The 26,664-nt window shown below is 59.9% G+C and overlaps 15 protein-coding genes across 15 annotated transcripts; 8 read left to right on the forward strand and 7 right to left on the reverse strand.

Moving 5' to 3' along the window:
- Window positions 1–9: 9 nt before the first annotated feature.
- Window positions 10–702, forward strand: OT_ostta16g01950 (Regulator of chromosome condensation, RCC1; the record flags this gene model as incomplete). The annotated part of the gene is made up of 1 exon (XM_003083609.2): window positions 10–702. The coding sequence occupies one exon, from the start codon at window positions 10–12 to the stop codon at window positions 700–702; it is 693 nt and encodes a 230-aa protein (XP_003083657.2).
- Window positions 703–873: 171 nt separating this feature from the next.
- On the forward strand, window positions 874–3,555 carry OT_ostta16g01960 (Sterol-sensing domain; the record flags this gene model as incomplete). Its single annotated transcript, XM_003083610.2, has 1 exon — window positions 874–3,555. The coding sequence occupies one exon, from the start codon at window positions 874–876 to the stop codon at window positions 3,553–3,555; it is 2,682 nt and encodes an 893-aa protein (XP_003083658.2).
- Window positions 3,556–4,316: 761 nt separating this feature from the next.
- Window positions 4,317–5,444, forward strand: OT_ostta16g01970 (Carbohydrate/puine kinase, PfkB, conserved site; the record flags this gene model as incomplete). The annotated part of the gene is made up of 1 exon (XM_003083611.2): window positions 4,317–5,444. One exon carries the CDS (start codon window positions 4,317–4,319, stop codon window positions 5,442–5,444), a length of 1,128 nt encoding a protein of 375 aa, XP_003083659.2.
- Window positions 5,445–5,485: 41 nt separating this feature from the next.
- On the reverse strand, window positions 5,486–6,508 carry OT_ostta16g01980 (Zinc finger, GATA-type; the record flags this gene model as incomplete). Its single annotated transcript, XM_022985566.1, has 1 exon — window positions 5,486–6,508. One exon carries the CDS (start codon window positions 6,506–6,508, stop codon window positions 5,486–5,488), a length of 1,023 nt encoding a protein of 340 aa, XP_022840360.1.
- A 246-nt stretch (window positions 6,509–6,754) lies between these two features.
- Window positions 6,755–8,863, forward strand: OT_ostta16g01990 (Sel1-like; the record flags this gene model as incomplete). Its single annotated transcript, XM_003083613.2, has 1 exon — window positions 6,755–8,863. One exon carries the CDS (start codon window positions 6,755–6,757, stop codon window positions 8,861–8,863), a length of 2,109 nt encoding a protein of 702 aa, XP_003083661.2.
- A 173-nt stretch (window positions 8,864–9,036) lies between these two features.
- Window positions 9,037–9,252, forward strand: OT_ostta16g02000 (Protein of unknown function DUF1242; the record flags this gene model as incomplete). The annotated part of the gene is made up of 1 exon (XM_022985567.1): window positions 9,037–9,252. The coding sequence occupies one exon, from the start codon at window positions 9,037–9,039 to the stop codon at window positions 9,250–9,252; it is 216 nt and encodes a 71-aa protein (XP_022840361.1).
- Window positions 9,253–9,345: 93 nt separating this feature from the next.
- Window positions 9,346–13,389, forward strand: OT_ostta16g02010 (Tetratricopeptide repeat; the record flags this gene model as incomplete). Its single annotated transcript, XM_022985568.1, has 1 exon — window positions 9,346–13,389. The coding sequence occupies one exon, from the start codon at window positions 9,346–9,348 to the stop codon at window positions 13,387–13,389; it is 4,044 nt and encodes a 1,347-aa protein (XP_022840362.1).
- Window positions 13,390–13,454: 65 nt separating this feature from the next.
- OT_ostta16g02015 (Cation-transporting P-type ATPase, C-terminal) lies at window positions 13,455–16,733 on the forward strand (the record flags this gene model as incomplete). The annotated part of the gene is made up of 2 exons (XM_022985569.1): window positions 13,455–14,603; window positions 14,793–16,733. 2 exons carry the CDS (start codon window positions 13,455–13,457, stop codon window positions 16,731–16,733), a joined length of 3,090 nt encoding a protein of 1,029 aa, XP_022840363.1.
- A 35-nt stretch (window positions 16,734–16,768) lies between these two features.
- Window positions 16,769–18,130, reverse strand: OT_ostta16g02020 (Asparagine-linked glycosylation protein 1-like; the record flags this gene model as incomplete). Its single annotated transcript, XM_003083618.2, has 1 exon — window positions 16,769–18,130. The coding sequence occupies one exon, from the start codon at window positions 18,128–18,130 to the stop codon at window positions 16,769–16,771; it is 1,362 nt and encodes a 453-aa protein (XP_003083666.2).
- A 141-nt stretch (window positions 18,131–18,271) lies between these two features.
- Window positions 18,272–19,123, reverse strand: OT_ostta16g02025 (unnamed product; the record flags this gene model as incomplete). The annotated part of the gene is made up of 1 exon (XM_022985570.1): window positions 18,272–19,123. The coding sequence occupies one exon, from the start codon at window positions 19,121–19,123 to the stop codon at window positions 18,272–18,274; it is 852 nt and encodes a 283-aa protein (XP_022840364.1).
- A 122-nt stretch (window positions 19,124–19,245) lies between these two features.
- On the reverse strand, window positions 19,246–20,529 carry OT_ostta16g02030 (Methylenetetrahydrofolate reductase; the record flags this gene model as incomplete). Its single annotated transcript, XM_022985571.1, has 2 exons — window positions 19,246–20,300; window positions 20,478–20,529. 2 exons carry the CDS (start codon window positions 20,527–20,529, stop codon window positions 19,246–19,248), a joined length of 1,107 nt encoding a protein of 368 aa, XP_022840365.1.
- Window positions 20,530–20,710: 181 nt separating this feature from the next.
- On the reverse strand, window positions 20,711–23,086 carry OT_ostta16g02040 (Helix-turn-helix, base-excision DNA repair,C-terminal; the record flags this gene model as incomplete). Its single annotated transcript, XM_003083621.2, has 1 exon — window positions 20,711–23,086. The coding sequence occupies one exon, from the start codon at window positions 23,084–23,086 to the stop codon at window positions 20,711–20,713; it is 2,376 nt and encodes a 791-aa protein (XP_003083669.2).
- Window positions 23,087–23,235: 149 nt separating this feature from the next.
- On the reverse strand, window positions 23,236–24,450 carry OT_ostta16g02045 (Helix-turn-helix, base-excision DNA repair,C-terminal; the record flags this gene model as incomplete). The annotated part of the gene is made up of 1 exon (XM_003083623.2): window positions 23,236–24,450. One exon carries the CDS (start codon window positions 24,448–24,450, stop codon window positions 23,236–23,238), a length of 1,215 nt encoding a protein of 404 aa, XP_003083671.2.
- Window positions 24,451–24,854: 404 nt separating this feature from the next.
- Window positions 24,855–25,187, forward strand: OT_ostta16g02050 (unnamed product; the record flags this gene model as incomplete). Its single annotated transcript, XM_003083624.2, has 1 exon — window positions 24,855–25,187. The coding sequence occupies one exon, from the start codon at window positions 24,855–24,857 to the stop codon at window positions 25,185–25,187; it is 333 nt and encodes a 110-aa protein (XP_003083672.2).
- Window positions 25,188–25,292: 105 nt separating this feature from the next.
- OT_ostta16g02060 (snRNA-activating protein complex, subunit 3) lies at window positions 25,293–26,630 on the reverse strand (the record flags this gene model as incomplete). Its single annotated transcript, XM_003083625.2, has 1 exon — window positions 25,293–26,630. The coding sequence occupies one exon, from the start codon at window positions 26,628–26,630 to the stop codon at window positions 25,293–25,295; it is 1,338 nt and encodes a 445-aa protein (XP_003083673.2).
- Window positions 26,631–26,664: the final 34 nt, after the last annotated feature.

The following is a 26,664-nucleotide window of genomic DNA, read 5'->3' on the forward strand; positions in this document are numbered from 1 at the left end:
TGCGGCGGCATGAGCTCGTTCGCGCTCCTGCACGACGGCAGAGTGTTCGAGTGGGGACAAACTTCCGAGGATGATGAGCCGCGCACGGCTCCGCGACAGCTCGACGCTAAAGACAAACACGTCGTGGAAATAGCGGCTGGGGCGTTTCACTTGCTCATGCGCACGCGAAATGGCGAGGTGATGAGTTACGGTAACGGTTCGTACGGTCAGCTCGGTTTGGGCGCGACGGGAGCCGCGGACGTCTGCCGCGTCATCGAAACGTTTGGGCGCTTAGGCGTGGTCAAAATCGCCGCTGGTGGGTGGCACTCTGCGGCCGTCACCGCGGGTGGCGTGCTCTACACCTGGGGCCGAGGTGAATACGGTCGACTCGGTCACGGCGACGACGTCAAGGACAAAGTCGTTCCCAAACTCGTCGAACTCGACGAATCTGTCTTCATCGCCGACATCGCCCTCGGCGGTTCGCACTCGTGCGCCATTACCGCCGAAGGAAATGTCTTATCTTGGGGTCGAACCACGCTCGGACGACTCGGACGCGTCATCCGGGACCCGTCGTCGTCGACGTGCGGCGTCCCGTCCCGAGTCGCCTTCCCCCCGCTCCCGAACGGAAAGCGCTGGAAAGCGCTCAAAATCTCCTGCGGCGGTCGTCACACCTTAGCCGTGTGCACCGTTTCCACCGACGACGCCGATGTACCGACCGCCTAACGCTCTGTAACGCCCACATTCGTGCACCTCGCGCCCGCCACTAGCCAACGCGTCCAGGGCGTGCCAAAATTGGAGCGAAAACGCGTGACGTCGACAAGATGCCCTTTCGAGCCACCGTCGTCACTGCGCGACCGGGTGCGCGTTCCTGACGCCCGTCGACCGCCGCGCGCGATGGATAACGTCCCGCCCAAGGTCATCGTCGCCGCGCGACCGAGCGCGAGCGGGAACAGAGACGGCGAGACGCTCGAGGACGTCGCGTTCGGAAAAGTGCAATTGAATGAAAAGACGACAAGCGTCGAGCTCCCGTCGACGTGCGGCGATAAGCTCGCGAACGGCGTGAATGGTTTCTTCGGAAAGAAGTTCTACGCGCTCGGTAGGGCGAGCGCGTCGAGACCGTGGACGATGATCGCGTGCACGGTGGTTTTGTGTGTGATTTTCAGCGGCGGGGTTGGGTACCCCGGGTTGAAGAACGAGAACCGCGGCGATAGGCTGTGGGTGCCCACGGACACGCCGGCGCAGGACGATAAGACGTTCGTTGATACGTATTACGGCGCGGAGACGCGATTCGCACAGGCGATTTTGACCAAGACGGATGGGTCAAACGTGCTGACACCGGAGGGATTGACTGCGCTGCGGACCGTTGCGACAGGCGTGAGCGCGGTATCGATCACGTGGGAAGGCGCGACGTACGGGTACAACGATCACTGCTATCGATTCGGGGCGAGCTGCTACGCCAAGAGCGCTCTGGACGCGTTCTCGAACGCCGCGGGGTATGCAAACCAGACGGCCATCGACACCGTGATGAAGGCGGACCCTCTGATGAATCCGACGGATAACTCCAAGATTCTTCTCTCGAGCGTGGCCGGGGGCGTGACGTACGATTCCTCCGGGAACGTTCGGGCCAATGCACTGTCGCTCACGTACCTGTTCAAGAACAACGACGTGTTGAAGAAGGGTGACTACGTTGACGAAAAAGGCGACGCGTTTGACTCCAAGGTTCTCGAAATCTTTGAGGCTTCTCCGCCGGCCGGTTTCAAGGTCTCTTATGTCACCGCGCGCTCGTTCGGCGATGAATTCGGGTCCACGATCAACCGAGACCTCACCAAGCTCCAGATCGCGCTCTTCCTCATCCTTGCATACGCTGCGCTGACGCTCAGCAAATGGGATCAAGGGTGCGTCGGCTCTCGCGTCGGCGTCACCTTGGCGGGAATCATCTCCATTGGCATGGCGCTTGCGTCCGCGTACGGTCTGGGCTCTTATTTCGGTCTCTTCTTCTCACCGCTCATGAACGTCTTGCCATTCTTGCTCCTCGGCGTCGGCGTCGACGACATGTTTGTCATCGTCAATGCGTACGACAACGTCGAGGCCCGCGTTGATCCTGTCGAGCGTATGGGTCGTACTCTGAGATACGCAGGTATGAGCGTGACCGTGACCTCCATCACGGACGTCATCGCGTTCCTCATCGGCTCTTCCACGTCCTTGCCCGCATTGAAAAACTTCTGCTACTATGCGGCGCTCGGCATCTTCTTTGATTACTTTTACCAGGTCACCTTCTTCACCGCGTGCGTCGCTCTGGACGAGAGACGCAAGGCGAAGCGCCAAGGTGACGTTTTCTGCTGCTTGTCGTGCCCGGCCGAGGCGTGCTGCACCTGCTGCCAACCGCACAAGACGCAGAAGTCTATGTTGCAGCGACTCCTGGGCCAAACCATTGGTACGCGGTTGGGTAACCTGAAGGTCAAGATTTTCGTCGTTACCTTCTTTTCTGCGATGACGATCGGCGGTATCATCGGCGCGACCAAGATTAAGGTCGACGCCGACGTGAACAACTTCATTCCGGACGACTCGTACCTCAAGTTGTGGTTTGCGGACCGAGACGCCTACTTCACCGTGTACGGAGACGACGTCGAACTGTACACAAAGTCCAGCCTCGACCTGACCGACCTGACCGCGGGCGATGCGGTTCTCCGTAACGCCGTCACTACGTTCAAGGCAAATCAGTACGTCGTCACTGATTCCGTGCGCTCGTGGGTGGACGAGTTCTACACGTACAGAAACAGCTCAGGGCTCACATCTCAGTCCTGGAGTGACTCAAACTACGTCACCGCCCTCAACTCCTGGCTCGCGGACACGACCTCGAGCGGGGGATCAAAGTACAAAAATGACGTCGTCTTCGATAGCACTTCCTCGCCGACGAAGATCATTACGTCTCGAGTGCATGGGAAACACATCAAGACGGACGAATCAAACATCAACGTCAAGGCGATGGACACGTTGCGCGAGCAAATCGCCTCCGTCAGCGGCAACAACGACAAAATCTTCCCGTTCGGCCGCGAGTGGTTGAACTACGAGCAGTACAAGTCCATCACGGGTGAGGCGATTCAAAACCTCTCCATCACGATCGTGGCGTGCTTCGGCATCATCGCCCTTCTCGTTGTTGAGTTCAAAACCGTCATCAGCGTCTCCTTGGCGCTTGTCATGATTTTCGTCAATATCGTCGGTTACATGCACTTCTGGGGGCTCACTATCGATTCTGTCACCGTGATCATGCTCGTTATTGCTCTCGGTCTCTCTGTCGATTACTCCGCGCACATCGGACGCGCGTACCTCGAGAAGCTTGGCACTCCCAACGAGCGCATCGTGCGCACGCTTGAGGACATGGGCGTCGCCGTCTGGAACGGCGCCATGTCTACCTTCATGGCCGTCCTCATCCTCGGATCTTCCGATTCATACGTCTTCCAAACCTTCTTCAAGCAGCTTTTCCTGTGCATCACGCTCGGTTTGGCGCACGGTTTGCTCTTCCTTCCGGTGTTGCTCTCACTGCTCGAGCCACGGCCGTATGCGGAGGCGCACTAGAGCGCGGACGAATACTTCGACGTCCGAAATTCCTCCGATTTCGAGGAAACTATCATAAACTGGTACCAGGCATTTCTAGCACACAGCCTATTCTTTCAAGATCCCCGCGCGTGGCGTTGTTGTAACGAAATCCGTCTCGGCATTGATCTCAAGGTCCCAGCCGTCACGCGTCGCCGCGCCACCCGTACATCACGACGCGCACCCGGTCACGCCACTCTCATCCAAATCCCGCTCCGACCACACCACGCGCACAAGTACCCCACGCATGACTCCCCGCGTGGTGTTCGGTCTCGGAGATCCCGTCACGGATGTCCTGTGTCGTCTCTCGCGTAGCTGCGCGTGCGAAATCCTCTCCGGGACGCGCGGCGGCTCCGAACCGAGCGCTTCGCACGCGCCCGTGGAGATTGGCGGGTGCGTCGTCGTCACCGGTGGTTTGCTCTTCCTTCCGGTGTTGCTCTCACTGCTCGAGCCACGGCCGTATGCGGAGGCGCACTAGAGCGCGGACGAATACTTCGACGTCCGAAATTCCTCCGATTTCGAGGAAACTATCATAAACTGGTACCAGGCATTTCTAGCACACAGCCTATTCTTTCAAGATCCCCGCGCGTGGCGTTGTTGTAACGAAATCCGTCTCGGCATTGATCTCAAGGTCCCAGCCGTCACGCGTCGCCGCGCCACCCGTACATCACGACGCGCACCCGGTCACGCCACTCTCATCCAAATCCCGCTCCGACCACACCACGCGCACAAGTACCCCACGCATGACTCCCCGCGTGGTGTTCGGTCTCGGAGATCCCGTCACGGATGTCCTGTGTCGTCTCTCGCGTAGCTGCGCGTGCGAAATCCTCTCCGGGACGCGCGGCGGCTCCGAACCGAGCGCTTCGCACGCGCCCGTGGAGATTGGCGGGTGCGTCGTCGTCACCGGTGATGTCCTCACAAACATCGTGCGCGCGTTACCGACGGATGACGTGTCGACGACACCGGGCGGGAGCGCCGCGAATGTGTTGAAAGGGCTCGCGGCGTTGGACGCGAACGCGACGTGCGCGTTGATCGGCACAATCGCGGACGACGACGTGGGACGGGCGTACGCGCTGGCTTTATCGCGTGATGGAGTGTCGAGCGCGTCTTTGACGACGCGATCGAGGTCGGGAGAGGATGAGAGCTCGGCGGGAGAGTTGACGAGCGCGCGATGCGTGTGCTTGGTGGATGAAAACGGTCAGCGGACGATGCGGACGTCGCTGGGGGCGAGCGCGACGACGACGGTGGATGATTTACCGATCGAGGAGTTACGGAGGGCGGACGTGTTGCACGCGGAGGGCTACGCGCTGTATAGACCAGATGTGTTACGACGCGCGTGCGAGGTGGCCAAGACGAATGGAGCGCTGGTGAGCTTGGATTTAGCCTCGTTCGAGGTCGTTCGCGGATGTCGCGCGGCGCTTCGGGAGATATTGGAGTCGGGAATGATTGACGTGGTGTTCTGCAATGAGGACGAGGCGAGAGAGCTGGTGAGTGCGAGCGGGATCGTGGAGAACGGGCGCGACGTCGAGCGGCCGGACGCGGAGACGGAGACGGCGGCGCTCGAGTGGTTGTTGCGTCACGTTAAGGTGGCGACGTGCTCACGCGGGAAGCGCGGGTGCGTATCGATGAACGCCGAGGGTGCGCGCGCGGAGTCTCTAGCCGAGGGCGTGGTCGCGATTGATACCACGGGCGCCGGCGATACGTTTACGAGCGGGTTCTTGTACGCGTACCTCGTTGGCGGGTCGCTTCAGCAGTGCAGCGACGCAGGGTGCGCCGCGGGCGCGGAAGTGGTGCAGATTCGGGGGGCGGCGATGGATGTCGATCGATGGAACCGCGTGCGCGAGAAAGTAGCGACAATCTTGTCGGAGTGACTTGCGACTTGATGATTTCTTATATTCTTTGATGACTCTTTTTATACGGATACGAGGCGCTCGCCGGTGTTGCTCTCCCCCGCATTTTCCAATTCCTCTCGTGCCTCCTTGCGCCACCGTCGCTGGTAACACGCCGAGCACGCGCTACCGCCGTCGATCTTACGCCACTGTCCCGACGGTTTGTCGTGCCCGCAGATGTCGCAGTGACCGATGACGCCGTTGCTCTTTCCCGTCGACGCCGCGCCGAAAGCGACGCTTGCTTGTATCTGCCCGATCTTCGCCGCGCGCCATTCCAGCTTTTTGCGAGCGTAATGACAATTCGGACATACCCACTTGTCTCTTTTCTCATCGTTCTCCTCAGGCGGAAGGTGATGCCATTTTTCCCCTCTGTCGATATTCTTCGTCTTACACTGCGCGCACTTGCGCTTGGCGTACTTATCACGATACCTCGCCTTGGCGTAACATGTCGTACAAATCTTCGGCAGCGTCGCGACCTCCTTCGCATCCGGGTTCGTCACCAACTTCAAACCCACTCGCGACGCGTCACACTTCGGACACGTCTTCTCCGCGCCAACCTTCTCCAACTTCTTCGCCTTCTTCTTGAGATGACACTTCGTGCACCACACGTCCCCTTCCACCAAAACATCCTCACGCGCGTCGCACAACTCTCGTTTCGCCTTCACCCACTCACCTCTCGATCGCGTCTCTCCGCAACACGCGCATTGTCGTCCGCTCGCCCCGCTCGCGCACTCCTTCCGCCTCTGCTTTTGAAAACACGCCTTGCACACTCGCTCCCCGTCGCCGAATCCACCGCTCAGCGGTTTACGCCACTTAGACGTCCGCGCGGTTCCACACTCCTTACATGTCCGTCCCATAGACGCGTTCGCGTGCGTCGTCGTCGTCGTCGTCGTCGTCGTCGTGATCGTTCGTTCGTTCACCGCGTTCGATCCTTTCCCCGTCGGTGCCAACGCCTCGAGCGTCCCGTCGCCCTCGACGTCGGCGAAGAGGTTCCCGATCGCCGTCTCCGCGCGCGCGTTCGCGCGAGACGCGTTCGCGCGCGGCATCGCGCGCGTCGGCGTGTGACGGGATTACGGAATTCAACGATTCCCAAACGGACGTCACCGAACATTGACACGAATGCGCCGCGCGCGCGCGCGTCGAGGGCGTTCGAGGACGAACGAACGCCCCGATCGATGCCACGTGCGACGATCGCGACGGAGTGGACGCGCGCGTGGGCGCGCGGGGGACGACGCGGCGGGAAAGGGCGAATGCATCGTCGAGGATGGGTGGCGCGAATGGTGCTTGTCGCGATGGTTTCGTTCGTTTTCGCGATCGTCGCGCGGGCGAACGAGGATGTGATGGGTGACGTGGAAAGCGATGAATTTTTGGGGGTCGATCGCGACGCGTCCGGCGATGTTGCGAGGTTGGATGCGTCGAAGATGGGTGATGACGCCTCCGAGCGGGACGCCTCGGGCGGTTCGGCGGCGAGCGCGGCGACGGAAAAGTCGATGGAAACGGATGGGGCGTCGGACGTGACGTCCGAGTTCGAGAAGATTCGATTGGAAAACATAGCCGAGTTGTTGAGAGAGGAAGACGTGGACGAGAGGCGACGGGTGCGGGCGAGCGGATCGTCGAGGTCGGCGGCGAACCGGAAGCGCCGGCGAGCCTTTGCTTGGGTGTCGCGGTACGTCGAGGGCGACGAGACGAGCGATGCCGCGGGATGGGAAGATGGCGAGGCGTGGTACGCGCTGGGGTTCGCTCGCAGGTACGGATTGATCGATTCGATCGGTATGGACGAACGCGGTGCCATGGCGGCGCTGCGTCGGGCGGCGGAGCTGGGAAACGCGGACGCGCACGAGGAGTTGGGTTTTACGTACGCCAGCGGGTGGAACGGTGCGCCGAGGGACGGGGCGAAAAGCGTGTTGCATTATTACTTCGCCGCGAACGGTGGGAGCGTGCCGGCAATGATGGCGCTCGGGTACAGACACAAGCAAGGGATCGATGTGCCGGATTCGTGCGAGAGCGCGACGCTGTACTATCACGAGGCGGCGAAAATCGTCGCAGACGAGGCGGCAAAGCGCACGCCTGGGATTTTACCGTTTCAGATTGAAAAGCACCGACTGAGTGCAGACATGAGTGGGAGCAACATCGCGGCGAAGCGCGAGCGGGACTTGGTGCAGTATTATCGGTACAGTGCCGACATGGGCAACGTCAACGCGCAGGTGACGATGGGCCGATTGTATGCGCTCGGCGCTCGGGGTTTGCGCAAAGACATCGACGCTGCGCGTAAATACCTCAGCGAAGCCGCAAACGCGGGAGACGCGGCGGCGATGGCGAATTTAGGGAACATGTACGCCAACGGGTTCGGCGTCGACGCGAACAATGAAACCGCCTTGCACTGGTTCCACAAGGCGGCGACCAAGGGCAACGCCATGGGTCGATACGGCTTGGGTTACATGACGCTCGCAGGTCACGGCGTGGAACAAGACCACGGAACGGCGGTGAAGTACCTGAATCAAGCCGCCGAGCAAGGTTTAGCGGATGCCAGGTACTTTCTTGCTGTCCTCCATCTGCGTGGAATAGGCGTCAAGCAGGATTTCACAAAGGCGTACCATAACTTCAACATCGCCTCGCACGTCGGCCACGAGGTTGCGACGTATAACTTAGCCATGATGCAGTTGAACGGGATGGGATTTCCGTCGTCCTGCGCCTCGGCGAGCTCGCTGCTCAAGCAGCTCGCCGAACGTGGGAGATGGGTGACAATGATGGAGCACGCGTACGCGGCGTACATGCGTCGTGATTATCGAGGCGCGCTCCTTCGGTACATGAAGATGGCAGAGATGGGGCTCGAAATAGCGCAGGCAAACGCTGCGTTCTTGCTCGAGAGCAAGCGCGGAGACGATGGACGATTCCGCGATGACACATCCGAGAACCCGTTGGCGCCACCGACGGCCACGCGAGCGCTCCATTACCACCGGCTCGCGGCGAAACAGGGCAACGTTAAGTCATTGCTCCGCATCGGCGACGCGTACTTCTACGGTCACGGCACGAGCGTGTCGCTCACCAAGTCGATTGCGGCTTACCGTCAGGCAAGCGAGCAGAGAAATCCGCACGCCATGTTCAACCTCGCGCACATGCACGAGCACGGCATCGGCATGCAAAAGGACCTCCACCTCGCCAAGCGATACTACGACATGATCCTCACCTCACAACCCGACGCGAGCATCATCGTCCAGATCGCCCTAAAAAAGCTCCACGTACACCGCTGGATCGTCGACAATCGCGACGCCATTCTCACGGCAGCCAAGGAGTTCGCGTCGCCGACGCATCAATTCATTGACTTCATCGTCGTCTTCGGCGCCGCCGCGCTGTTATGTTTCGTCCTCATCCTCCGTTACACCATGGACTCGACCCGGTGATACCACACCATCATAGTGTTCGCGTAATCACCATTTCACCGTCATAGCGTGCGCGTAATCACCATTTCACCGTCATCAGCCTCCGCGCCGAGCGCTCGCCCCGCGCGCATCCCGCCTACATCCCCATTCATCCGCGCCACCGTCACCATCGACCCAAACGCGCCCCCCGGTCGATGTCCGCCCTGTTCGACTTCAAATCCTTCGTCTCCACGCTCGCTCTCTTCGTCTGCGCCTGCACGTACGTCAAACTTCGCGCCCCTGGGTTGATCGATTCACATCGCACTGGCTTCCGAGGCGTCTTCTGGAAAGCCGCGCGCGTGGGCGAGCGATTATCGCCCTTCGTCAGCGCCCTGTGCGCGTACATGGCGGTGCAGACGTTGTTCGGGTGATCCGGGCGCGAGCGAGGTGGGTGAGGGGCGCGAGACGCGAGACGGACGGCGCGCGGACGGACGGACGAGCCGACGGGAGACCAGACGGGTGACATGTCGAGCGAAAAGGCGCGGTTGATTGGAAAACTGAAATCGGCGAACGATGCGCTGAAGGAAGGATCGCTCGATGCGGCGCTGGAGCGAGCGAGGGAGGCGACGGAGATGGACGCCGCGAGTTACGAGGCGTGGGTGGTCGCCGGGAAGGTTTTCTGCGCGAGAGGCGCGAGCGATGACGCGGTGAAGGCGTACGAACGCGCGATCGGGATCAGAGGGGATCACCCGGCGGCGTATCAAGGGTTGAATGAGACGCACGCGAAGACGGGTGACGTCGAAGGGCAGTTGAGGGCTCTGAGCGCGCTCGTGGAGACGCATCGAGCGAGTGGAAAGACGGAGAAATACGTCGGGTTTTTGACGCAGGCGTGCGATCTTGCGTGGGAGCAAAAAGATTGGGCGCGCGCGATTGGGTTTTATCGCGAGCTCGGTCGTTTTCGCGATGCGAGCGTGGAGGAGACGAAACGCATCGAGGCAGTGCGTCGCGCGTGTGAAGCTGCCTTGGCGGCTCGGGACGCGCGTGCGGCGGAAGCTGGAGAAGCTGCGGTACAAATGCTGCGCTCGACGACGATCGCGTCCAAGAGCGAAGAAGCAATCGTGCGTAAGCTTGGTATGCGTGCATCGCACGCCGTTGACGACGAGGCATTGACGATGACACTTTCTGAGTGGTTGGTCGAAGACGCAGCGAACGTTGCGTTTGACTCCAGGACACACGCCGCCGAATTCGATCGTCTCGACGCTCGCCTCGCCGCTTCGCTCTCGGCACAGGTCAACTGCGAGTTCGACCCAAAGAAGAGCGCGCGTGAGCTCTTAAAGGAGGCTTCATCCCTCGTAGATCGATGGGGCGACGTTGCATTTGACATCGTTAGTGACTCCGTGCTGGATGTCGTCGCCGCGCTTGAGCTCGGGTTGGATTGCGAGGAAGAGGGATGGGACGACGACGACGGCAACGATGCAAACGATGAAGCGGTTCTGATCGAACTGCTCGCACGCGTCGAGAAATCGCGCCCGAACGCGTTGGCGCGAGGTTGGCTCGCCTTGCGCTCCGTGCGCCGAAGTGGCGCGTTCGCGCACTCGTGTCGACCTGGTCAGCCTCCTCGAGGCGAGAAAGGATTGTTGTCAACCGATTTACGAGATGACATGATCGTCACTCTCAACGGAGACGACGAATCGAAACCGAGTCACGCGTCCGCCGCCCTCGGGTGGCTTGCGCTTTCCGAATCCATGCTCATCGGCGGCGAACACGAAGAGGTCCATGCGCTTCACTGCGCCGCAACGGCGATGAAGATTTTGAGAGTCGACGTGACTACGGACGCGCTACCGAAGACATCGCGTCGAGTGTTAATGGTGCATGCGGAGGCGATGCTACGATCTGGGATGTTCAAGCCCGCGCGAGCGGCGTTCATCGCTTTGGAGGGACCGCGTGCTATGCGCGGATTAGCTATGTGCGCATACAACGCGCACCCTCCAGAGTACGACGAAGCTTTGCGCCTGTTAAGCGACGCCGCGGAGGCGTACCCGAATGTTCGTCGCGTGCAAGTCGAGCTCGGATGGCTCGCCATGCTCGCCGGGTCGACAGATTCGCGTGATAGAGCGCTCGACATTTTGGAACGTGCGTGTGGCGCGACTGCAGACGTACCACTCAGTCCGACGACGCCGGCCGATGCGAGCGCGCGACTCGGCGTCGCTCGATGGCGCTCGAGCTTATGCACATCGAAAGGTCCAGGGAGCGCGCACGAGGCGCTTCTGATCGGCGCCGCGGGTGAATCTCCGTATCGTGCGGCGGCGTTTGCACATTTGGGATTGTCTTGCGCCGCCGCCGGAGACTCAGCGCGCGCGCGGAAGTGTCACGCCCGAGCGCTCGCGATCGATCCCTCGGATCCGACGTCTGGTCCAGTGGCGTTCGCTGACGCTCTCGGCGCGGGAGATGAGAGAATGGCCGTGGCGGTGTGTCGCGCGGCTCTAAAAGTTGATTCTCGATGCTCTTGGGCGGCAAACAGGCTCGCTCCGCTGTGTGCCCGGCTCGGCGATCACCAGGGCGCGGTCGACGCACTGCAAGTCGTCCTCCGCGTCTCGTCGCAAAATGGTAACGCGTGGGAGGCGCTCGGTGCTGCGTACAACGCCCTCGGTCGACATTCCGCATCGCTCAAGGCTTTCGCGCGAGCGATGGAGCTCGGCGACGCACATTTGTACGCGGCGGCTCAATCGGGGCACATTCACCTCACTCTCGGTTCGTCCGTCGACGCCATCCAGTGTTACGAAAAAGCGCTCAGTGATGGAGTCGATCGAGTTGCCGCGTTGTTCGGATCGGCGAGCGCGCACGCATATTTCGCCAAGGGCGCCTTGCGCTGGGGCGCGCCCGGTCAAGCGGCGTCGTCTCTTCGAGCAGCGAAGAGCGCCGCTTCACGCGTAATCGAGCTCATGGGCGACGAAGCGACCGCAACGGTTTGGAAACTCGTCGGAGATGTCCATTATCTCGCCGCACTCGTCAACGATCCCGCACACGGGAGAGATTACGATTCCATGCTCACTGAGCGCGCCGAAGCGGCTCGCGCAGCGACTCGGGCGCATGAGCGCGCGTTAGAACTCCATCACGATCGTCCCGCGCGATGGCGAGACGTCGTCGCTTCTTTGGTTCTTGAATCGGACATTTGCGCTGCGTTGGGCGATGCGCAGTGCTCGAACGTGCTCAGAACAAAAGCTCTGGAGCGGGCGATGGGATACGTTCGACTTGATTCGGGAGATCCTCGCGCGTGGCTTGCACTGGCAAACTTAGACGATCCGTCTGTTTCAGACGAGGCCGTGCGATTGGAGCGGAAAGTCACCGCACTAGATCGCGCGACGGCGCTCGACCCGACGTTCGCCGAAGCTTGGTGCGCGCTGGGAAGACTGCGACTGTCCTTAGGCGATGTCTCTGCGGCGGCGACGGCGCTCGATCGCGCACGCATCGCCGATCCCAGTTCGGGCGAAGCTTGGACCGTCACCGCCGCGGTGCACTGCGCGAGAAATAATATCGACGAAGGTAGAGGGGCGTTCCGAATGGCGTCGCAGCTCGGCGCTGGATTCGAGGCGGATTTAGGATATGCGCTCGCGTCGTGTGCGTCAAGTCCGTCGCACGCTCGTGACGCATACGCAGCCGCGCGTCGCGCGAGTGAGGCCGCACCGGCGGATGCGAGCGCGGCTCTAGCGTTGGCATTATGCTCGGAAGCTCGCGGTCTACGTTCGGGCGCCGTCGAGGCATGCGAGCAAGCGTTGGATCTTGGATCGCGCGCCTCAGCGTCCATGGCGCTCATTGAAGACGCAAGTGTCGTTCGACGGGTCGCCGAACGATGTCTCCAGCGCGTGCGCGATCGAGATGACATCGAGAATGTCGACACCGACGCCCCGTCGCAGTCGCTCGAAGAGGCTATTCGTCGAGCGTTAATCGCGACACGCGCTCAACCGGAATGCTCCGAATGCAGAAGAGATTTCGTTCTCCTCGCGTCGGCTTCAAGCAATCACGCCCTCGTCGCCGCGGCCGCTCGAGCGTGTCCAGAGGCCCAGCCTCGAGGTGATCATAGAGTGCAGTCAAGCATCGAGCGCGCCGCGGCCGCATGTGCACTCAACGCCACGCCCATGGTTGGCGCCGATGAAGCGCGCGCTCTAGCGATTCGCCGAGCATGCAGAGCTACGATGCTCGATCCAGGACATCCGGATTCCATCGATCTCATCAAACTCTGCGCTGGTGCGTCGACGGAAGAAACAAACGCTCGAGAAACGCACCGGGTAAAGATCTTGAACGACGCCGTTGAGCGATTCCTCGCTGGTGATCGTACTGCTGAAACCGTCGTGAGAGACATGCGCAAGGATGAATCCGTGTCGCCGAACGCCCGTGCGTGCGCGCAGCTCATCCTCGGCGCCTTCCTGCGAGAACGGTTCCGTGCCGATGGTGATAAAAACGCGTTAAAAGAGGCTCGTAAGGTTTTACGCGTCAATCCGAGCAAAACGGGCGCGTTCGAGGACATCGTCACCGCGTTCGCCGAGGCGCTGGAAGTCTCGTCGGCGTGAGCAAACCGACGCGACTTGAGCAGAGTCTTCACACCGACGCTTGGCGACGCTCAAGAGGACACGCGATGACGTCGTTCACGAAAAAGTGTCCGATGTCGGCATCGCGCTTCGAACGGCGCACCGGACGCGTACGACGACCGAACAGAGGAGTGCGCGTGAGAGGCCGGGCGAAACGTCCCTTCGACAAGGACGCCAAGGCAAGTGAAAGCTATCGATACGCCGAAGATGCACTCGGTCTCGATCTGAATAATTTGAGCCTTGAACCCAGTTTACGTCACATAGTTTCGCATGGACGGATTGAGGGCGACGCTGAGCAAATTGACGAGGCTTTAGAGGAGCTCGCGAGCGCTCTTTGCTCAAACGTTGAGTTTGGCGTCGCGGGCGAAGAAATCATCGAGAATAATCGAAAACGTTACGGGGCAAACGCGGTGGAACCTGCAAAAGTGAGTTCTTTCGTTGACTTCGCGCGCGAGGCGCTCAAGGACGTCACTCTTCGGGTGCTCATTGCGTCCGGATTTGTGAGTCTCGCGTTGGAATCGGTCGTCGCGGACGAACCGTATGCATGGCTCAACGGAGCCGCGATTTTACTCGCCGTGAGCATCATCGTCGTCGTCGAGTGCGTGAATAATAGCGAAAAACAGCGGTCGTTCTTAAGCCTGAACGCGCTCATGCAGGAGACTACGTTGGCGAGCGTCACTCGCGCTGGCGTTCGATCGCTTGTGCCGAAGGGTGAAATCGTGTGTGGCGACATCGTCGAGTTGCAGTCGGGCGACGTATTGCCATGCGACGGTGTCGTCGTCGAGGCCGCGGCTCCGTTTCTCTGCGATCAGAGTCACCTCACGGGCGAAAGCGACGAGGTGGAGAAGCGACGCGGCGATGTCCTATTCGGCGGTTCCAAAGTCACATCAGGACGCGCTTCAACGATGATTATTGCCGTGGGAACGCAATCTTCTAGTGGAAAAATCGCTGCGATGATCAGCGACGTTGATTCGCAGGAGTTCACGCCGTTACAGCTCCAACTTCAGGCGCTCGCGATCACGATAGGACGATATGGGATTGCCGCCGCGACGTTCGTTAGCGTAATCTTGGCTTCATCGCTCATCGCGCCGCTCATCGCGAGCGGGATGTCGGACGGGATTCCACCCGAGATCGAATTGGAGTTACTGCACATCGTCATCATCGCGATCACCATCGTGGTGGTCTCTGTGCCAGAGGTGCGTATTTATCATGTCTCATGTCTCGTGTTCAGTTTTTTTCTGCTGGTCTGTGATGATTGAACCATTGGCTGAATTCTGTGACGATTTGTTCTGTCTGCCGACTTCCCACTGAGACCATTTTTTTTGATCAAGACGACGCACGACGTTCGACGCACGAGACTGACGCAACGCACTTTTCAATTGTAGGGTCTTCCGCTCGCGGTGACGCTCGCTTTGGCTTACTCTGTGTCTCGCATGATGAAAGTCGAGATGCTCGTCAGGGTGCTCGGCTCGGCGGAGACCTCTGGCGAGATTACGACGCTTCTTCTCGATAAAACGGGGACGCTGACGCGAAACGAACAGACGGTCGCCAGGGCGTGGATCGCGGGCGTTGACATTGGACCGCTCACGAAGACTGGCTCATCGTGGAACTCGGAGATCGGCAAGGTGACTCAAGACACGCCGAGGCTCGATCCGCGCGTCGTTAAACTCTTATCGATCTTGCTCGCGATGAATTCCACGCTGATTTACGATTCTGAGGGTAAAGTTCTTCGAGGGCCAAAGTCTGAAATCGCTCTGCTCGATTTCGTCAACTTGATGAACGGCGACAAAACGTTCGTGGCGACGATTCGCGAGTATTTCCCGCTCGTCAAGATTTTTCCTTTCAGCGCGGAGCGGAAACGAATGTGCTCACTCTTTACGCTTAGAGACGCCGTGGACGACGAGATGGGCGACGTCATCGTCCGTGCCGTTACAAAGGGTGCGGCGCAGGACGTTCTAAATCTGTGTGCCACCATCATGATTGAGGATGGCACATCAAGACCGCTCGATCTCGTGACGAGGGAGTATCTGTCAAGGAAATTTCTTGAATGGCAAGAGCACGCCGAGCGCGTCCTGCTCGTGGCGTATCGCGATATTGAGCGAGACCTCATCACGATCGAGGACGCGACGGAAATAGCTCGTTGCATGTCAGCCACGGATGCCGAGTCGGATCTCACCCTCGTCGCTGCCGTCGGGCTGAGCGATCCTCTGAGAGAAGAGTCGGCGGAGAGCGTTCGGCTGTGTAAAAAAGCGGGTGTGAGTGTTACGATGGTCACCGGGGACTCGCTCTCCACCGCGACTGCCCTTGCGAAGCTATGTGGGATATTGGACGACGCTGGGGACGAGTCCGGCTCGGCGTTGACAATGACAGGTGAGGAGTTTCGAGAGAGAATTCGTACGAGCGACGGCAAAGTCGATCAACGAAAGATCGATGAGATCTGGCCTCGTTTGCGTGTTCTTGCACGCGCATCGCCGAACGATAAGTTTGTGCTCACTGCTGGCATTCAACAGTCGAGGCTATCGCGTCAAATATGCGGGGTGTGCGGCGACGGCGAAAATGATGCTCCGGCGCTCCGTCGGAGCTCGGTGGGTTTTGCGCTCGGCTCTGGAACAGAGATGGCGCGGTCCGCGGCGGACATTGTGTTGCTTCAAGATTCCATCGCAAGTGTCGTTGATGCCATTCGCTACGGTCGAAACGTGTTTGAATCGATAGAAAAGTTCATCACGTTCCAACTGACGGCTAATGTTACGACCATCCTGCTCAGTACCGGCGGCGCTTTGGTGTATGCACAGGCTCCACTCAGTGCAATCGAGCTCTTGTTCGTGAATTTGGTCATAGACTCTCTGGCCAGTCTCGCTCTCGCTACCGAAGAGCCGAGTAACGAAGTGATGCGGCAACCACCCGCGAACGCAGGCGAGTTGATAACCTCCACCATGCGCGTGGCGATCTTTACGCAAGTGATCTATCAACTCACAGTGATGACCTATCTTCTGGATGAATTCGGTCCGGACGACACGCAAATTTACGGTTGTTTTGTCCTCATGCAGCTCGCAAATCAGTTCAACTGCCGGAAGGTGACTACGGAGCTGAACGTGTTCGAAGGAATTCTGAAGAACAAGCTCTTTCTCTTTCTCGTCGCTAGCGAATTACTCATGCACGTACTCATCGTACAGCGTGGTGGCGCGGTGTTTCACACTACGCCGATGGATCTCGGGGAGTGGGCACGGTGCGGCGCTTTTGCGCTCTGTGCGCTTCCTCTGCGCGCGCTTGTCGTTGCCCCCTTTTCCAAGGCGCGAAGCGGTTCGACTACCGGTACCGGAAGCTAGCTAGCAATCATGTATATCATTAAAACGCTTGCATCTCAATCGCTAAAGAGCGGCTTCGCGTGCTCGTTCCAATGATCGTTCCACGTCAACTCACCTGCTTTCTCCGCGCCCGCTCTCAGAGCGGTCAAGATGTACTTGTTCTTGCGCGACAAAAGTTTCTGAAGTAGTTTGCAGAGCTCCTCGGCGTCGCTAAAAAGCACGCCGTTCACGCCATCCTCAATGAGTTCTTTGACTACTTCATATCGAACCGCGGCGACGGGAAGTGAGGCGCCGAACATGTCCAAAACCTTCATAGGTAGATCTAATCCACTACTCGAAGTGTGGAGGCACACGCCGAGGTGCGCACTCGCGAGCGCGAGCGGGTAATCAGCGATGTCGAGCCAAACGGTGCGAAATGCCACGTGTTTGAGTGCGAGAGTGTTGATCTTTTGCTCGTACATCTCCCGCTCCGGCCCCTTGCCAGTGATGATGATGACTAAATCAGGACTCTCATACGATGACACCCCACCGCTCGTACGCTTGCGAGCGTCGTATGCGATCGCGGCGTCGAGCAAAATGCCAAAGTTTTCATCTGGCGTCCATGAAGTCGAGCTTACCACGATTCGCGGCTTGTTCCTGTGCAAGTTCTCGTGATGACCTCGTACGTAGCGATCGAGTACATCCCCAGAGCGTGCAACGCGTGACTTCTCCAGCTCCTCCTGGACTCTAGTTTGCTTCCAAAACCACATCGGATTGTTCGCGTCTGCCCGCGTGCGCGCCGCGATCCGAAACTGCTCCGCCGCGCGATCTCTCACCACGCTCACATTCGTCATCCCCCACTCCGTCTCCAGGAACTCTCTCATGGCGTCTGTCACGCACATGTGCTTCGACGCCCACCTCTTACCCTGCTTTCGCTCATGTCGCTCGCACATCTTTGCCACTCTCGTCTCCGATCCATATTTCATCCCAAAGAGTGTGAACGCCAAGTTATGCCAATCGATTACTAACTCAATCCCACGCATCCAACACACCACCCCGCACGCCAGAAATGTCGGCACACACGGTGGGTTTTGCACGACCATCCGCTTCGGTCGCTGGATCGTGCACAAGATGAACGTCAGGTGAATGAATTGCGCGATCGCTCGCACGAGCAACCGACACGCCGCCGGCCATTTCGCCGCGAACGCAAAATGTCCTCTCGTGACCGCTCGAAGCGCGATCAACCCATGTTCCGAAATCTCCCACATCGGTAGCGAGCTCTCGGCGTAGGAGACGACGTCGACGGCGTGACCAGCGTTCGCGAGCGAGAGTGCGTGGTACTGCATGCGCGGCGAATGCCCAAAGTCGCCGAGCACGACCACAGCGATGCGTGACGGTGGGTTGGGCGAGTGTCGCTCGACGCTCGAGTTGAGGTCCATCGGCGACGGGTATTCGGTATTATTTGCGTCGGACGTCGAGAGGCGTGGAGTGTTGCGATGCTGAATTGATGAAAATATCTTCTCCTTTGGAGTTTGTTTACGACGTTTGGGTTCAGATTATCGTCGCGTTCGATCGAGCGCTCATCGATTGAATCGTTTATTTTGGTTCCCGCGCCCGCGCCCACCGCCTCTGCCCCCGCCTCTGCCGGCTTTTTTACGATCGCGAGCGTCTTCGAAAGAGCGCGCGCGGTCGTCCTTGGCGGAGCGCTTAGACCCCGGGAGGGCGTCCGACTCGGATTCCGACTCGGATTCCGACTCGGATTCCGAATCCGACGAGTCCGAGTTGGATTCGTCGTCCGATGCCGATTCCGAGGCTGATTCTTCGTCATCGCTCCCGTCGTCCTCGTCTTCATCGTCATCATCGCTCGATTCCTCGCTCGCCGCCGCCTCGCCAGCCGCCGCCCGTCTCGCCGCCTTGGCCAAACGCGCCGCCTTCTTCATCACCTCCTCCGTCCCATCGCTCTCGCTCTCGCTCTCCATCATGCCCTCCGCCTCTTCGCTCTCACTCTCACCTCCTTCGCTCTCTTCGCTTCCTTCATCCATCTCTTCATCATCGTTCGCGTCTTCGTCGCTCTCGCTCTCGCTCTCGCTGAAGCCGTCGCCGCCGCCGTCCGCCGCCTCCACCCGCCCCGTCAAGCACACCGTCGCCGTCGCACTTCCGTGACGTACGACGACTCGGGTATCATCCCCGAAACATAACCCTGATCCACCGAGCGAGAACTGTTCGCGTCCGGCGCCGTCGTACAGCGAGCCGAGAGCGATTTCTTCACCGGCGGCGCTCTTGACTAAAACCGTCACTCTTTCGGGGTTTGCGCTCGGTTTGGTGCTCCCTTTGACCTCCAACGCGACGTGCGTGATGACGACGAGGGAACCTCTCGTTGGGGTGAAGGCGCGGCCGGGACCGGGGGGGACGGCGAGTCGGAAGAGCTCCATATGCGCGTGGAGGAGTGAGGTTTGGGACGGGAACGCGCGCGAAGCGGCGCGTGGTGACGAGATGGTGGTTCGGGTTGAATTAAATACGAACTAGTCGTGAATGAATGAAGCGCGTGCGATCGTTAGCGACGCGAAGTGACGCCGCGCACGGCGACGCCGGCGAGGAAGGCGGCGGTGGCGACGGCGACGCGCTTGGCTACATTTTCATCGCCCAGTTGCCGCTCTGTTATCGACGGTTTCTCCGTCTTCGTCGTTGGTTTACCGCCAATGGTGTAGCGCATGGACCAATCGAGGCCGTAGGCGTCGAGCATCACGGCTTGGGTGAGGCGGAAGAGGTCGTGAGCGGCTTCTTTTTCGTTTTTGAAGATGCTCACAGATTCCACGGAGACCCCGAGCGGGACGCCAGAGTCCTTTGTCTCTTCGATGATTCGAGCGCACATGGCGACCAAAACCTCGACAGACTTCTGCGCCGGGTTTTGCGCGGTCAAAATCTCTTGCTCGACCGCCTCCGGAACGGAGCACCCGAGCCACTTGATGAATTTCATTGTCTTCTCGCGACCGCATGGGGCAAAGGTGAGGACAATTTTCTTCGGCTTGATGTTCCTCTTCTTGCACTCGGCCCCGTAATCGTTCACGAGCTTGATCGTCATGTCCGCATCGTAGATGGCCTGCGATATGAACCACTCCGCGCCCGCCGCCGCCTTCGCGCAGAGCGTCTCGTGTTCGTTACCCTTCTTTGCGTGTCTTTCTGCGATGGTGACGCCGCCAAAGGCGCACTTCTTGTTCGCCTCCTTCAACATCTCCGCCGCGCGTGCGATCGTCGGCCCGGCGTACTCCTGACTCGAACTCGCACCGCCTACAAGGTTATAAGCCGTTGTCGCGCGCGTGGCGTCCGCCAACCACTCCTTGAATGCCTCCTCGCTCTTCGTCTCTGCCACGCACTTGTACACCACGCTCTCTCCGCCGTTCGTCGCCCTCTTCAGCGCCTTCGCGAACGAACCCGGGTCAGCAAGCTTTCGAAACGGAAACGGTCTCGCGTCCTCCGTTCGACCCTTTTCCTCCTGAATGTCGTACACGATGTACCCGTCCGCCGCCAAGCCGCGCGCTTTATTCGCAAAGTTCTCTGCCGCCTCCCTTTCCGCGTCCGCACTCGATCCGTCGAGCGGCGGCGTCGTTCCTGCGATCGCGCAAGACATCAAATCGTCAGAAACCCGTCGTTTGCACCGTGCAGCGCCGATAATCGTCCGATAACACCGCACAAAGCGTCAAAAAGCGCATCGCTGGTGATCGACTAATTTCACGATCGTCGCCGAAAGCGCGTCGCGCTCGCGTTCAATCGCTCGATCGCACGCACCGAACAGGAACACGGGGCGAGATGGGTCCATCAGAGCGTCGACGAGCGTCATCGGGATAATACGAAGCGCCAGAGGGTAACGTTGTGATGATTTCAGAGAGTTGCCCTGAAGACCTTGGGATGACCCGACGAACGGGACGGGTGCGTGTGGACAATAGAGCGATTCATCACGGATCAAGCCGCCAAATCAATGAAATTATTAAAACAAGAACAATGGTGATATCGTGGGGTGATCACGCGATCGCGGGCGGGGGGACACTCGAGGCGCGGGGTTTGATGAAGGTGACCGTGCGCAAGAGCTTGGCTCGCAAACCGAGTAAGGCGCCAGTGACGGAGGCCCAGGCGAGGAGGCAGAGGATGGAACAAAAACCGAAGAACCCCTGCGGTGTGGCCAGCTTAGATCTCAAGAGCAAAACACCGATGCGCCGTCGTCGTCGGTTCACGCGCTCGTTGCAGGCCATGCGTTCGGAGTCGTCAGAGAAGACTTCACATTGCTCGTTCTCCTGGCCCTTGTCGCCGCGAAGAACATTTCGCGCAAAGGCGAAAGACGCGGCGAAGAAGGCACGGAACGAAAATGTCGACATATGACGCTCGAACGCCGCGCGCTGCATCTTCACCATCTCGTCGCGAATGCTGGGCGGAGGCATGAGCCCTTCTGGGCGAGCCTTTTTTGCCAGGCGACGCAGCGTGCTCCCAGCCGAGGAGTCCATGAGGTCATTCATAAGGCGGTCGATCGCCTCCTTTGCGTGCGCAACATCGGCATCGGACACAGTCGAATTCTCCCCGCCCTGTTCGCTCGCCGTGTTCGCCTGCGCGCTCAGCGCCAGGAGTTTGTTCCAGTTGACGTCGCCATCCTTATCGAGCAGCATTTGCTCCAAGGCCTTCCTCCCGCGGTCCGTTCGCGGAGAGAGGGCACGGAAGATGGCGGTCGGCGCGGCAACTTCGTACATGTTGCAGTTTGTCCGCGCGGCGGCGAAATCGAGTGTCGTGAGCGACCGGATGACGAAGACCATGTACGGCGGCAAGTTGAAGCGGTACGCTGTCGAAATCTTTGTGAGGTCGATCACGAGCTCCGTGAAGTTCGATCTAACCTTCGCATTGCCATCCTCACCATCCATGCACAACTTAAACGCGCGACGGAAATCGTCGTCGGAGATGACTTTCCACGTTCCTGCCCCCCCCTGCGTGTAATCTGCCGGATTGCCATCCGCGTCGATCCACATCTGAGGTTCCTCGGGAAGCATTTCCATGATCCGCAAGTTGTCGATCAACTCACCCCACTGGCTGTTCAAGATGTTTAGTATACAATTAGCCATCGCCTCCTGCTGATCGTCGTCGACGCGGCAGATGAGGCCGAAATCCAACAGCGCGAGCTTCCCGTCGTCGGTGAACATCATGTTTCCCTCGTGTGGATCTGCATGCACGAGTCCAGTTCTGAACATCTGTGCGGACGAGCACTCCACCCCCATCTGTACCATGAGTTTCTGCTCTTCCAAGCTCAGGTCCTTCATCGGTCTTCCGCTTATCCATTGCTGCGTAAGGATCTTTTTGGTCGTCATGTCTGAGAAATGGCGTGGGACGAAGACGTAGTTCAAAAATCGCAACGAACGCCTGAAATCATCCGCGTTACGAGCTTCGATGGTGTAATCAAGCTCTTGGAACACGCCGGCGCCGACTTCGTCGACAATTTTGTCCAAATCCTCCGAACCGTTCAATCCAGACTCCTCGATCCACCCAAATCCGAGTCGAATGATGTGCAAATCCAAAGCAATGCGTCGCAACACCCCGGGCCTCTGCACCTTCACCGCCACCTGCGTGCCGTCGTGCATGACCCCCTTGTACACCTGCCCGATGCTTGCCGCGGCGACGGGTTCGTCGCTTAGCTCCTTGTACAAACTGTACGCCGGTCCAGGCTTGCTTGCGTCCTTCTCTCGCACGGCGCCGCTCCACCCTAACTCTCGCTTGATTATCTCATCCGCCTCTTCGCTCGAGAACGGCCCAACCTTGTCCTGCAATACCATCAAATTATCTGCCGCTTCCTCGCCGATGATGTCCGGCCGCGTACTCAGCGTCTGAGCCATCTTGATGAACACTGGTCCCAGTCGCGCGATGCCGTCCCGAAGTGCCTTCCCTCGCTTCCTCTGTTCCAACGGCGTCCCCATGCGCTCCTCGAACTGCCACAGCGCGTACACCTTACCGATGACTCCCAAAACCTCCGCCGTCCGCCCCGCGAGCTCTGTCGGCGATCGAGAGAAGTATTCCCCTACCGCTTCCATCTTTTCAGAAAAGTCGCGCGCTGAAAAGTCTAGCACTATCCTCTCCAATGCGTCGTTTTCCGTGAACGCGCCCGTCGAGGACGCCGCGGAGTCATCAAACGCGGGTGTTTGCATCACCGCGTCGTCCGCAATCGCCCCGATCGTCGAGCATCGTCGCTCGAGCGTTGAATGCATTTCGTTTCTTGTCATTTTCACAATTTTGGAAATCACTCGACGCGACGCCGCGGTGCGACGCGTCGGCCGTTGGCGTCTCTTTTCTGCGCCATTCGTGCGTCTCTCTCGCACGCTTCGATGCGCCGACGCGGAGACGCTCGCGAGTGCGCTCGGGGGCATGTCGAGTTCGAGCGACCCTCTGACGTCACGAGACCTCGAAGAGCTGGCGTGATGGGAGCGCGCGACGCGCGGAGCGATGACGACGACGTGACGGCGGATCGACGGTGGGAAAAGACGTTTGGTGCGGTGACGATCGTTGATATGATAACCTAGGGTGAATCGAAAGTGTCGCAAAAGGGCTCGGACTTGATCTCGACCTTGACGCGCTCGGGGCTCGCGTCGGCGGATCGCTTCGGCGTCTTGGGCTTCTTGGGCTTCTGGGGAGTTCGGAGGTTTTCTGGAAGGCGGTCGCGCACTGTCTTGAGCTCGGCGATGAATAAGATGTTGTGGGCCCATCCGGAGTATTCGCCGAAGACTTCTTCGAAGCGCTGCTCGATGGCACGCATGATTTTGGGAGTCACAGTTTTGGCCTCACTCAGCTCGGGGGCGTAGTGCTCGCACGCGAGTCGCCACACGTGCGTGTCGACGGGAATCGCGGCGTGCTTGTCCAGAGAGAAGAGGCACACGCACGACGATACCTTGGGGCCGATCCCCGGGAGCTCTTGGAGCGCGACGTGGGCGTCGACGTAACTTGTTTCGTCTCGCAGCGTTCGCAGGTACGACTCGGGCGTCGCATCGCCGCCGAGCGCCTTCGCTCGATCCATCAGCGCCTTGGCGGTGCCGACGATGAATTTGGCGCGATATCCAAATCCCATCGCTCGTAATTCCTCCTCCGTGGCCTCGCTCGCTATTCGACTCGCGCTCGGAAACGAGAAAAAGACGTCGCGTTTCGCCGCCGCCGCCGCCTCCTTCCCGCTCGCCTCCGCCGCCGGCGACGCGCGCTCCATGTCATCGTCCAGCGCCACCACCGCCTCCGTCACCGGCAACGCCTCACCGTACCTCTCACACATCTTCTCCACCATCCCGTGTATCCTCGAGATGTGATTGTTACTGCTACATATGAAACTAAACAAGCACTCGCTCGGATTCTGCCGTAACATCCGCGCGCCGTCCACGTGCGTCGCCAAATCCCTAAACCGCCCATCTCTCGACGCGAACGCGTCGTACAGCGTCACCAACCGAACATCCGCGTTAAAGTACTCCCGCACGACCCGCTCGTCGTCCTCCACCGTCTCGCCCGCCGGTCGACAGTACACCTTGTACGCCGCGTCCGCGCATTCGCCCCGCCCCTCGCGCACGCGCACCACGCGCGCGCCCACGACGCCGACGTAATCTCCGTCCACGCGCGCGCGCCATCGGAACGTCTGTCCCGTCGGGAACGTGTGTCTCGCGCGGAGTTCACGCCCGTCGACCCCTCGGAGGACGCACCACTCGGGACGTCGCGCGAGCACCACCTCGCTCGCGCCCGCGCTCGCGCGCGCCATCGCTCGCTCTCGCGCGCGCGATGCCGATCGTCGTCGCGCGCCGTCGACCACGCGCGCGCGCGCGCGGGCGAGGAGAACGGCGCGCGTCGTCGTCGTCCCGAGCGCGCGCGCGTCGCGCGCGTCGGGCTTTGGCGCCGTGGAGTCCCTCGTGTGATGAGTCGTGACTCGTCGATGTGCCCGCACGAGCGTTTTCGGCGGTTTCGTCGCGTCGACGCGTTCGAGGCGCGTCTCGGCGCGCGCGCGACTGGGCGACGCGCGAGGGACGATGCCGGTGGCGGATGTCAAGGTGCGACGCGTCGCGACGGCCGGGGACGTTCGATGGCGATCGCGGCGGGCGATGGCGGGCGATCGACGTCGATGGCGTTCGCGCGGTGGTGGTGGAGAGAATGACGATTCGCCTTCCGATGACGACGCAGATGATGCACGCGGGTCCGTGGGGACCGCGCGGGAGCCTGGTGAGCGTGAACATCGAACACGATGATCGAAAGTCGGACGTGAAGCGGCGGGTGTCGCACGCGACTGGGATTCCGGTCGATGAGTTGAAGCTGTGCTGCGCGTCGCCGACGCAGTTGGCGGCGGCGAGTAAAAAGTGTCCGGGACTGTCCTTTGGGAACTGCGGGGTCGTCGAACGACTCGGTTTGACCGTGGTTCAGGCGGAATCAGGGGAGAAGTCGTTTGTCCCGAGGCTTTCTCCGAACCGCATCGATAATTTGGGGCACTGGACCGATCCGAAGTGATCGCGCGTCGACGCGTCGAGCGACGCGACGGGACTTTGAAAACGTCGATGAACATGTTGTAAGCTCGTGTCTTTTACAATGCGTCTTCGACGTTTCGTCGTCTCCTCACTCGTGATCATACGGGTACTCCTCGTAATCGTCGTACGTTCTATTTCCCTGCGCATCGCAGTGCACCGCGTCGAAGCACATCTTACAGAAGAAACTCGGGCTCTCCGCGGCCATTTTGTCGCCGTACGTCACGTGCGCGGCGTCGAACACCCCGCACACGGAGCAACCGCGACGATATATACGACCCTCACGGATGACTAGCGGGAACATGTTTCGCTCCTTTTCGTCCGCAGAGTGGGGGATTCGAATGTCTCGAACGCGCCATTTGTGCTCGCACTTGCCCTGATGCGTCATGACGTACGGGCGTCCGATCACCAAGGGTACATCCTTAAACTTCACTCCGTCCATATCTCGAGCAGTGAACCCTTTGCCCTCGAGGTTCATCTTTGTCGGCGCTCCGGGTGCCATGAGCTTATCTTTCCGCTGGAACTCTAACAATGGTGCGGAGTAATCTACGGCGTTTGGCGTGCGCATGTCGTTGTAGAAGACGCCCTCGATGAACAAGAAACCGTTCTTCGTCGTAGGATGGCCCTCGCGCTCGGCCTGCGTGTCCCTGAGGCAGTAAATGATATCCTTGAATGCTACTAACGGCGTTGCTCCGAGCACGTAGACGTCCATGACGAGGTATCCTTGCTTCACGGGGTGAAACACCTCGATCCAAATCATCGCGTCGTCGCCCGTTGGCGCCGCCATGATTTCCTCCGCCGTTCGACCAATCTTCTCGCCCGCATCCGCCCTCGCGCGCGCTTTCGGGTCGCTCGCGTCGAGTTCGCAATCGAGCAAAGATCGCGGTTTCCACATCACCCGCGTCACGTCCACCTCTTTCCTCAACAACGCGCGCTTGTACTCTCGCTTGGCCAACGACTGGTGTTCCAACTCAACCTCACGCAAAGACGCGAGTGGGTGCGCCGCCATCTGATCCTGCAAGTGCTTGAGCACCAATTTCGCCCGCTCTGCCCGCTCATCCGCCTGCTGTCCACTCAGCTTCAACTGCTTCGCCCCCGTTCCTCTGTGCATCCTCACCTTCGACCGCTCCTGCTCATCCGGCAGCGGCACCGTCGGCATCACCGCGTCCACCGCCTTTTCAATCGTCATCGCCCGCATCGCCCGCATATCCACGTCATCACACGAACGTAAAACGTCCCCATCTTGCGCGCGCTTCTTCCCTCGTCCTCGCCCGCCCTTCTGCGTCTTCGTCTCCTTCTTCGCCGCGTCTCGAGCGCTTTGTTCCGCGCGCGCGCACGCCTCGCGCAAACCTTCCAGCGATCGACTCGCGCGTTCACAGAAACTCTTCGCGCGCTGCGTCGACGAAAACGAATACATGCAAATCTTCATCAGTCTTCGAGGTTCAAACGGCGAGCGCGTCGTC

The sequence above is a fragment of the Ostreococcus tauri genome (assembly GCF_000214015.3).
Source record: "Ostreococcus tauri WGS project CAID00000000 data, contig chromosome 16, whole genome shotgun sequence".
Taxonomy (NCBI): Eukaryota; Viridiplantae; Chlorophyta; class Mamiellophyceae; order Mamiellales; family Bathycoccaceae; genus Ostreococcus; species Ostreococcus tauri.